This window comes from Gossypium arboreum, chromosome 6 (genome assembly GCF_025698485.1).
Source record: "Gossypium arboreum isolate Shixiya-1 chromosome 6, ASM2569848v2, whole genome shotgun sequence".
NCBI lineage: Eukaryota > Viridiplantae > Streptophyta > Magnoliopsida > Malvales > Malvaceae > Gossypium > Gossypium arboreum.
The window spans coordinates 106,618,701-106,631,122 of NC_069075.1; the positions used below are offsets into that span (position 1 = coordinate 106,618,701).

Sequence of the window (12,422 nt, forward strand, 5' to 3'; positions counted from 1 at the left end):
AAAATCGATAGAGGAAGAGGAAAAAAGAAAATGCAGGGAGAGGGAGATGAAATGTCAGTTTCTTTCTTGTTTGACCGAAACTCTCTCGGTCAAATGAGCAAAAATAAACTCCCACGCTCACATAGGGATTTGAACACAAGACCTCCAGTATAACACAGCACACCCTTACCACTCAAACCAACAAGCTCATTCTGATATGGAACTACAGGCAATTAAATATAAGCCCATTGAACAGATATAGGGCTTAATTCTAAAAATTACAAAAATTGACAAAGGTAGGACTTGAACTTGGGACCTCTCACACATACCTAGAACACTTAACCACTGAAGCATATACACATTGTGTCACCTTTTAACAGAAACAAAAATAAGAATTTTGGGGCGTTACAAAGAGTCTAACTAGTTTGGATTCATAAAATAGTTATAATTTTAACGATTGGTTTAAACTCATAAGTTGGTGTTTTTGGGCTAGTATAATGGTAAATTGATTGAATTTATATTGAATTTCAGTTTAGGTTCATTTAATGAATTATTAAGGAAAATTGAAAAATTTGCTAGTGTGCTACGAGGAAGCAAAAAATAAGGTGTGGGTCCTAAACTCATAAAATTATTTAAAAATGTTAAATACCATGCTATATATGATAAATTAGCTTGCTGTTTGGATTGTCTTAATAACCAAATTATAAATTTTGTGAGTGGCCGAACTAGGTATGTTTCGAGCCTTAAAAGATTGACATGTTGGCAAAATTGCTTTGATAGTATGGATGTTTGATTGAGTTTGTAATTGCATATTTGAGTTATGAGATATGAGAATGTTTGACTGAATGATATAATGTGTTGAAATATTAAGCTTATATATGATTCAAACGCATGAGATATTTGTTACATCGTGTACTGAAAAGGGTGCTATTTATCCACAATTAAAATCTGTAAAGTAAGTGAAATTGAATGATATTGATTGATACCAACACAATGGTAATTTGAAACATTGGAACATTGTTTCCATTTACTGAAAGTATGTGATTATTGAGGACATACTAAACATGTCAAATGGATGTAAAAAGTATTGAGATATGATTATGTATGAGATTGTGTGACATATTGCATATGCATTGGGTTGGGATTTTGTGGTTGACGGAGGAGTTCTGTGGAGTATCGGCGGCATATTAGGTCTGCATTATTCGTAGTCAGTGCACTGCACCTGGAATACTGAGGGGATTGGCTATTTTATCGCATATTATATGTTATTGGTGATTGTATCGCACTATTTGATATCCGGTAGATATTCTGCATTATTTATTATTCGGTGGTTTTGCCACATCAAGCTATGCTCATAATATTTTGGAGTTTGACAGATAGGTTTTGGGGAACTCGTGGTGTGTAGCGGATGGTATGGGTAGGAACCTTTTTGCATTGCATCATGTGCATGATATATTCGAATGTTATTAATTTATGCTATGCATTGTATTTTTTTGTATTGAATGGTATCAGAATTAATAATTGTTACTCGAATGAATGATGAACTATGCTCATACGCCTTTTGACATCAATTTGATAATGGCTATGTAATGACATGAAATTCCTATGATGGTTTTGTTTTCTTCTATTAATGCTAATATGATTCACTGTATTTGATGTTTTTTCCCGTTTAAATAATTATTCGACTCACACTGAGCTTTTCATAAGCTCACCCCCTAATAGTGGATAACTTTTTAGGTAAACCTCAAAATTAGGACTGGACTCAACATTTGGAGAATCAACTTAGACCTCGAATTATAATTATTTAATTAAGTATTATTAAGTCTTTATTGGTTTTGGCGTGTAATTTTTAATTATTTCTGGTCTGTGACTTGGTAACTTTTCTTTTAGGGATTTTTGCATGCATGAATTACTCAAGCATAATAACTGGATAATGCATGATATCGAGCTTAAGTAAAATTTGATACTGTTCCCTAGTTTCCATTACATTGCAAATGAACTGTTTTTAAAAAACAAAGCAATAAGGCAACTAATTTTCCAAAATGACTTGAAAAATGGTTTTTCCGCTGTATTAGTTTAACTTCGAGTTTTTTTTAAAGAAGAGCTGCAAACGGTTTTTTTAAAACAACACTGTCAACAGTAAAATGAATTCTAAGCATACATGACCTAATGAATGAATGCTTTTAAGCTAACTCAAAGTACAACTACAGTTTTCTCTAAAATGAGTTTATTTACGTAAGTTAACTTAGCCATTTCGATGGCTAATGTAGCCTTCTCAATCTAGCCGTAACTTCTAGGCTGGGTTTGGGAGGTTACAAATCATAGCAAACTTTAATCATATTCTTCTATAAAAACACGAATAGGTATTTTGGATCATTTTATAATCCTCCAACTACTATTCACTAAGTCAAATTTACCACATATGTTCAAATTATTTCAATTCATATAAATGAACAATTTTATGAGAATTTCAATATGCTTTTAGCATTCTAAATCCTTCAAGTATTTTAATAGAAACTTTACTACATAGTGATTCATAAAAGGTTGTAATAACAATCATTAGACGCAAGTTAAATCTTTTATGAACTATTAGTTTAATAATATATCTAAAGGTGATTGTACCTACCATAAAATAATATTATATCTTTTCATAATCAATGTCAGGACTTAACAAAAACTTCATATTTTTTTTTTTTTTTGAAAAACTACTTTATGTGTACCTTTACTAGCTTTATACCTTTAGGTATTTAGACTATTGGTCCAAAAATTCCATGAATTTAATTGTACTTGAGTTGCGTCTTTCTATTTTGAACAATCTATTCTACAGATTTATTCAAGATTCTCCTATGGCATGCAAACCATTGTCGACTACTTTTATTATCGGTTCCACATTTTCTCGAATTGACATAACGATCGAGATTTCTTTATTTTCACTATTTTAATCTTCAGTTTCAGGTACTTGAATCTCTTCTGGAGTTTTACTTATTAGTTATGTCTTGGGTCTTTTCTAGAGCACCCGCCTCCATTATATGACTATCTAAAAAAATTTTCATCTTTGGAACCGATTAATCTATTATTTATTCTAACTGATTGTCCTATTGGGACTTTGATTCAAATTAAAATATTAGATGGTATATAACACTCAGTTATTCTCTTTAAGTTTCTAAATACATCTGACAGTTAACTTATAATAAAATGAGTTATTATTGTTGAACTTCTAGTTCAAATTACTCCCCCCAACTATCGAATCCAAATGATAATCATAAATCATGTCATAATTGAATCTCCAATACATTCAAAACATCTAATAATACAAAGAGACTTGTAATTAATATATATTTTCAACTTTCTTTGAGGTTCACTCATCTTTGTGCGTTCTGGTGGAACAATTGGAACATATACGCACATACAAAAATTCAAATATGGGAAATATTTAGCTCTTGATAAAAAACCAATTGTAATGGGGGAGTATTTATAACTTATTGACTTGATGCATACAGCACTTAAATCAACATAATCTCATGTTGAAAGAGGAAGTTTAGTTCTTATAAGTAATGGTTTTAATCAGAATTGTTTAGTCAATAATTTCTCTAAACCATTATGCGCATAAATAATAAAAAATCAATCAATAAAAGACTGAGATATAAGCTCATCAGTATTAGCAAGATGAATTGTTTTAATTGCATGATCTGAAATTGATTATTTAAACAAGCAATCTTGCAAACGACAGGTTGCAAGTTGATAACACATACGTGATTATTTTGTAGATGTATCTACCAGGAATCATATAATATAAAAATCATCCACATGGTGGATGAATGAGCCCATATTCATTTCAGAAATGTAAGACATTAAATTTCAACTTTAGCTAGTGAGTTTCTAACAATCAATTCTAATTGAAAATAAACAACAAACGAAAATTCTTTCAATTAAAAAATCTTCTGGTTTTTTAATGAATGTCAATATCAATTCTCAATTAATTTTATCATCATATATGATTCCGGATAGTCTAATTGGTCACACCAAGTAGTAAATGCATTTGTATCAGAAAACTTCTGGTTTACTTTAACATGCATTTCAATTGTACTAATAATGTCAATATAAATGTGACAATTTGATAATTTTACTGTCATCCCTTTTACTTTGTATCCACATATAAATACTATTGTGACATTTACTACTGGAAATGTCTAAATCATTGTGAAGTCTATTATGTCACTAAGTCAACAAAATAAATATAAATTCCAAACAATTGTATGCAATATTCATTTCAGGGAATATGCCAAAATCTTCAAATATCCAAAAAAATTATTAATAGCAAACTTTTAGAGTGTATCTTATTTTCCAAGTGTACAACAAGTACATAACCAATGACTTTTCATACATAATTTTTCTCTTTCGTAAGTTCTCATCAGTAATATTTTTCACGTAATTTTGCTTGAGAACTTATTCTGAATACTGTAGAGTTATACTCACAATTTAAAAAGAAACTTGCAACTTCAGGTGCATCCAACCGTAACGAGCTTTAGATAGAAATACCATATTCTATTGTTCATAAATAGACCTTTCATCGTCAAATATTTTGCTTTCAACCCTTTAATAGGGATGATGACAAAAGAAGATCACAAAATTAATCACAATCAATTCAATTTAATAACAAGAGTAATCAATAACTCAATCCTCCCTTTTTTTCATCCTTTCAAAATAGATAGTTATAACAATAATGATTCATATAAAATATAATTTTTTCTTCATTCACAATCTCAATATGATATCTATTATAATGAATATCTTTTAAAATTAATGCAGTAACCATCTCAAATTTTGTGCTTTTTAGATACTGATATATTAGCTCTTCTGGAGCTTTCAACTAATTTTATACTATTAAATATTGGAATAGGTGGTTTTTATTTTCTTTTGTGTTTGTGTTCACATCGGGGAATGCAATAGATTTACCAAGACAAACTTATAAATGTCCCAATAGATTTTTTATTTCATAATCACCATCGCAAACATGCGTGGATTTCAAATCAAAATCTACTATTCATGTTGTCATGATTAGTCTTCAATTATAATAAACATGATATAATAAATAAATTATAGTAAAATATACACGAGATTCTTTAACATCATTATTATCACCCTAGCTATTATCATGAGCACACGTAAGGATTATATAAATTTCTTTGGATAATGATTACCCATAGTGCGCAGGCCTCAATTGAAGACTGAAATTGCAATAGCTCTATAAGGCAATCGACAACAACTTGAGCAACAGATTTGGAGTGACCGTATTATAAAATAAAAGAGAATCGTGTTGATAATGTGTTAACAAAATTAAAAGATAAAAAATAAAGAACAAAGAGTATGAGAGAGCAAAGAGAGAGCATATTTAATTGATTAATGGGAATATTTACAATGCTTCTCCAAAGTCTATATTTATAGGCATAAGAAGTATAAATGAAGTAGAGATCTAATTCTAATGACTATAGAATTTAAATTACATCAAGACTTATCTTGATCTTGATGGACATGCACTTAATAAAATATTCATAACAATATTAATATTTATATATTTTTATAATTAAATTTAAATAAAAATATTTTAAAAATTATTTAATTTGAATTCAAGTCGGGCCAGTCCAAAGACAATAAATTTTTGCCTAAACTCAACCCAAAATTAGGCTTGACTGATCAGGATGGGCCTACCATCCAACCTATGTACAGGTCTAGCCTTAAGATATTTGAAAAAAAAAAAAGAGTCAATTGCATCCAATATCTCTAAATTATGACCATCATTTTAAATTGACCCACAAACTTCAAAATATTCTAATTACATTATTAAACAATAAATGTTATATCATTCAATTCCTTCAATTATTAAAAATGTTAATTTAGCCATTAAAATTTAAAATCTTATGTGAAATAATTTAAAATAAAAATTTTGAAAGAAAAGTAAAATGTTACTACATAATTTTTAAAGGTAAAAATAAAAATAAAGTAAAATAGAAAAAAGAACATGGAGAGAATAAGCCTTAAATCTCTTGTAAAACTTCAAAACCTCAAAGCCAATATTTTTACAATATTTATTTTTCTTTAAACTTTTCTTTTGAACTATGCCACATAAGACTTGACATTTCATTTAATGGTTAAATTAATAATTTTAGTGAAAAATTAACTTTCTTGATATATTATTGATAGTTATTTAAAATATTTTAAAAATTGTGGACCAATTTAGGATGAAGGTTATAGTTTAGAGATGTATGGTGCAATTAACTCAATATATATATATATATATAATTTTTTTTGAACTCAAAAGCTGACCTCTTTATTGAAGAACGGAACAAAGAAAAATAATTAACCACTAAAATGAATCCCTCAGTCGTGGGATTCCGTCCGATAGTTGCTCAAACAAGATCATTAACAATACTAGATAGAGAGCAACCAAAGAAGAAATGTAGTCATCAGAACGCAAATCCTCATAACCCTTCAAAGAAAACCAATAGTTCTATAGAGGTTCATGAAGACGACAGTCTTCTGCAGTCGTTGCTTCTACCAACGCCGGACCATCTTCGACCCAGTAGCCATCCTCAACTTGACTTAATCCCTCTTGCACCATTGCATGCGCTGTTTTGTTCCTAGATTTGCTAATGAAGTGGAAGGCGCAAGCGTAAAATTCTTTCGCTATCTCCTTTGCGGACCATGTAAGAGCACTTATACCCGAGAAATGATGTTCATGATTATTAGTCTTCCTAATAACAGATCTTGAATCTCCCTTGACTATTATTGACAGAAAACCCAACTCTTTAGCAAATCGGAGCCTGTGTATCACCGCAACTGCTTCTGTTGCAAAGATCGAAAGAACAGGGTAAGTGATTTTACAACAAGCCCCCAAAATTTCCTTATTTTTATCTCGAATCACAACCCTTGCTGTAACTGTCTTTTGATTTAATCTAAACCCAGCATCAACATTTATTTTGACCACCCCTGTAGGTGGCAGAGACCACCGAACTTGAAAGCCGAAAACTACACCTTTATTTGTAGGGATCACAGAGACCAATTTCACACAATAGCTGCGAATGAAGCTAACAATCTCACCCACACTCTGGTTTGTTCCCTCATGCACCATATGATTCCGGGCAAACCATATAGCCCACAGTGTAACACAAATTTCATTATGTTTTGTTGTATGATACATCTTCAATATCCAAGAAAGCCACTCATGGAAATCCATTTGAGCACTAACCACATGCAATGGGTAACTTAAAAAAAAATATTTAACTAGAATAAATACTCTGTCCTTCAATTTTTTTATACAATTTTAATAATATTATAATAAATTATTAGATGTCTTTACTTGTATGAAACGATGGTTAAATCTTTTGTTAAAGACACTTGTTTGGCACGGTTAAATCTTTATTAATTAAAATTTTAATTAAAAATATTTAAAAACAAACTTTTATTAAATCAAATGACATGATTGTGTTAGGTATAAATTGTTTTAGGTTAAATTATGTTTATGACCCTCTACTATATTTAAATATAATATTTAGTATCTATACTTTAATTTGACATAATTTAGTTCTCGCTACTTTTATAATATCATCGTTAGTTTAAATAGTTGACACGTAATTATTTCAATTAAAACATTAAGGCTGAATTTTTTTTAAAATACCTATTCCAATTTATCATGTTAAAATAGATTTTATTTTGTATGTGTGTTAGAAATATGTTTTTAAGATTAAAATATGCAATATAAAGATTAATCCTAAATTTCAACATAGTAAAGTATCGTATATAAAATTTGACTATGATTTTATAATGAATAAAGAAGGAAGAAAAGAGTTGAACAAGTGTCATTTAATTAGATACGACACTTTAATTAGATACATTTTAAGACATTAGTAGAGATGTTGTGTGAGGTAATAAACTATAATTAAAAAAGTTAAAATTATGTAATAAGTTCATATATATTCTTCGTGAATTTAGAATTTAGTTTTATACTTTTATTTTAAAATTAGAAAGATTAAAATTTTAAAACAAAACTACAAAAGTTATAAAATTTTAAAATAAAACTACAAAAGTTAAATTCTAAATTTATGAAAAATACAAAGATTTATAATATTTATTTACTTTAAAAAAGTCTATGACCAATGTGATATTGTCCATTAATAATTTTAATTAATTGCATGAGAGAATTAAAGGGTAGATAGGATTTCACCTTCTTAATTAAATGAATGCTTTTAACATCTAAAAATAAACATTTAATTTAAATCTTAAATCCTTTGGCCAAAAAGGAAAAAATGTAATTTTTTATCTTTTAAAATTTGATAATTCAATTTAAATAATTTTGACACAAAATTTCTAAAAAATTGTAATTTTACCACTATGTTTGTTTTGCAACTAAATAAACTCTTATTGAATGGATGTCTTTGATTTTAACAAAAATAAAAGGATAATTATTTGATATACAGTGAGTGAAAGTGGATTGAGGATGTAATAAATATTACATTTATTTATATAATTATTTTTATTTTTTACTACATCTTATAATACACTTGTCAAATATTAAACCTACTTGTACAGTCTAAAAACTCCACTCGCGATGTATCAAAATTTTTTAAAAATAAAAATACTTACATTTTAAAACTAAATCACGTGACATAATGACTTAGGAAAATTTTGACAAGTACATTAGGAAAAACCTTTAATTTTGTTGCATATATGACAATTTTATTAGTTGTAAAAACAAATCATATAATCTTTAACAATGTGGTTAAAATTATTTTAAATTATAAAATTAAAAAATTGAATATAAACACTTTCATATCTTAACAGCATTGTTTTTCACTCAAGTATTTGGGATTCTCCAAACATTTTTTTTACTTTATTCTCATGAATAAAAACAAAGAATAAAGCTTGTTTAGTTAGACAAAAAGGCATATAGTTAGTTTTACAGGCTTTTTTTAGTATATTAATCTAATTATTTATTGACATATGTACAGATGATGTGAAATTTATTAAATTCCATTTATTGAAGCTGTTAATTTTTAAGTTTAAAAAATCAATCGACTTGTAATGACTTTTTGAATGGGATGTAAGCATTTCTGGGTAGAGATCTTTTCATAGCATTCGGAGATTTATCTCTTATCTTTGAAACACATTTTGAATCACTCGATTTTGAGTTCAGAAGCTCAAGTTATGATTGTTTTAATAAAGATTATGCGAGCAAAATATCTGGATGGGATTATTATGAAAATTACGAATTACGAATTTTTAATTCGAGTTAAATCATATTGGGTTCGATTTTTAGACTTAATTTTTATTATATATGAGCTTAATATTATATTTATTAGGTTTTAATATTTTATTATTTGTTTATTCTAAATTTTGAATATTTTAGAGTATTTTAAGTTATTTAGTAGTTTTATGTTTCATAATCAATATGAAAATTTAATTTAAAACTACTTCTTGTTTAGATTAATTAGAGTTATTGTAACGGCTCGGTTTTCAGTGGTGTCGGAAAGTGCAATTTCGGAACCTCGTTTCGTGAATCGAGTTCGTAAACATTAAATAGGGATATTGGGGTTAGTATATAGATGAATTGAAAATCGGTTAAGCAATTTATCCGAAAATATGTTTAATTAAGGCCTAAAGACTAAGTTGTAAAAGTTCATGTAACAACCTGATATTTAATGGTGCTAAAAAAGGCAATTTCGGAACCCTATTTCCATAAAATAGGTCCGTAAATTTAAATATGAATATTTACAGGGTTAGTATAAAATTTTATTAAAGTTTGTTCCGTCAATTTTGTCTATTAATTGTTTAATTTAGGTACAAAGACTAAATTGTAAAAGTCTTATCGATATAGATTTTTAATTAGCTAAAAGTTCAAAATGATAAATGAACCATTTTGTTTGATCAATTAGAGGATGATGATGCTACCATCAACTAAATTTTGTTAATTGAGATTAAGATTAATTAATTAAGGTTTATTTAAGTTAATTAAGTGATTAATAAATTAATCTAAGTATATATTAAACTTAAGTGAAAATTTGTGTTCATCTTTTCTTCTTCAATTTAACAAAGCTTAAAAACCCAAGGGAGAAGCCATTTTTGAAGTTTTACATTTGGTCTTCAATTGGTATGTGATTTCAAGTCATTTTCTTGTAATTTTTATGTTTTTGAGGTCATGGGAACTTGATTTAGCCCATGTACCAATTTGTAAAATTGTTAAAGTTTTTGAAAGTTTCCATTGCTGATTTCTTGAAGAAAATGATGTTAAATTGATAGATTTTAAGCTTAGATTATGAAAAAGGACTAAATTGTAATGTTTGGTTCTTAGTTTTGTAAATAAGGACTAAAGCGAATAAATTATAAAATTGATGTGAAATCTCAGTAATAATAGGTAGTAAAGGGACTTTAATGAATGTTATTGAGGTCAGTTTTTAAAACAAAGCTCAAAATTGAAAGTTATGGCTATTTCGACTTTAGGGAAATAAATGTAAAACATAAGGGGTATCAAAAAATAAAGTTTCATAGGTTCATTTATATCATGGAATAGTGTATAAATGTTTGGTATTGATGAATTGAATGGAATAATTGTATATATTAATAATTGAATCAAACCAGTGATAATTGAGGAAAAACCAAAATTGTTGATTAGTCCCTGAAGATTTATTTGTTTTTTGTTTTGACTTGGTAAGTTCGTATGGAACTTACTATTTTATTTTATGTTATGTTGATTAGTGTTCTATTTTATTTAGGTATTGGATTGAAATGAATCAGCAAATTTGACATTTTAACAAAAAAAAGGACTGATTGTGAATTTATGAGAATATTTGTTATATTAAAATAGAATAGAATGTAAATGAGAATATTGAATGAATATATATCTTATATGAGAAATGAAATGATGTACAAGAAATGATAATGTCATGATACGAAAATGATGACGGAGTGAACTTAGTAAAATCTTAAGATAAATATGACATGTCATTAGGGTTATACACATAATTGATCAAGGATTTACATGATGTTACGAGATCTAGAATTTGTTGCAGATCCTTAGATTATACATATCATTAGTTTAGCCCATGCGAGAAACCTTAATATGATGTCACCTTGTGTGAGCAATCCGATTACAATGTCAGCTTGTGTGAGCAACCCTGAAATACTGTCAGCTTGTGTGAACACTACATTCCCGTATATCCAAATCCGTTTTACTATATTTCCACCAGGCGACATCCAATTGATTGAAAATGAAATTTAAAACATGAATTGAGAATGAAATGGCATAGATGATACTTGACATGTAGATTGCTATGTGATTATGTTTTATAAGTTGACGGTATTACAATTTGAGAACGTAACTAATGTATTCGATTTGTGGTGATGTTGCATGTTAGATATGTATTCAAGTGCCAAGGAAATTTAATTTGTAGCTATTAGAATAAGTTTTATGCTTAAATGATCAAATTAAGCTTTAGTTTCCATATGAGCTTACTAAACATCCTATATGCTTACCCCGTTTGTTTTCCCTTTTCCTTGTAGATCGTCACCTTGCGGAACACGTCAAGCCGTATCGATTTTGAAGCTCACACTATCCTATCATCGAATTGATAGCTTTTTGATCATTTTGAGTTTTGGGGTTGTGGCATGTATATAGGGATGAGATGTTAAGAAAATGGTCACTATCTTGATCATTTTGTATGTTTGAAATTTGTGGCAAATGTTAAGATATTGAAAAGTTAGTATGTACCAAATGGTGTATGAACTATTTAATGCTTGATGTGGTTCAGTTGATGATTTTAAACTTGAATATATCATTAGGTATGCTAAAAGTTGAATATTGAAGAAATGGTAAGTTAATTGAATGGATGTGCATATATGCTCAAGTGCTTGAAATGGAAATGAAATAGCATGATTCTATATGACTTGGCTTAGGTAAAAGTTGATAATTGAATGGTTTGGTTGGTTTATTTGAAATGGTATTTGATGTAATGTATGGAAATAGGTAGTTGGTAATAGGTCAAACCTATGTTGAAATAGTTGAATGGAAATGGTTAAATGACTTGTTAGGTACCACTATTCCGTTAGCCACATCATTTTTGGTGATGGAACACTCTAAAATACCCCCATAAATCTCTTCTTCTTTGATATTCAGGAATGAACATGAAACCCCTCAAATTTTTCATTTAAACCAAAACCAAGAACTCTCCCAATTTAATCAACCATTAACGACATTGGAAAGAGTTAAGCGATACTAGGTCGAGTAAGGCCACTCGAATCCAATGGCCACGTTAATAAAAGGGGCAGCTGCTAGGGTTTGTGGGAGGAAAAGAAGAAGAAAGAATAGAAAAAGGGAAAAGATAAAAAAATAGTAAAAAAAAAGGAAAGGTCTGGAAAAAAGGAAAAAAATGGAAGTGGAAATTCTAAGTCAA

General features: G+C 28.5%; 1 protein-coding gene across 1 annotated transcript; it reads right to left on the reverse strand.

Moving 5' to 3' along the window:
- Nucleotides 1–6,487: 6,487 nt before the first annotated feature.
- Nucleotides 6,488–7,213, reverse strand: LOC108485164 (uncharacterized). Its single transcript, XM_017789008.1, has one exon. It carries the CDS (start codon nt 7,211–7,213, stop codon nt 6,488–6,490), a length of 726 nt encoding a protein of 241 aa, XP_017644497.1.
- Nucleotides 7,214–12,422: the final 5,209 nt, after the last annotated feature.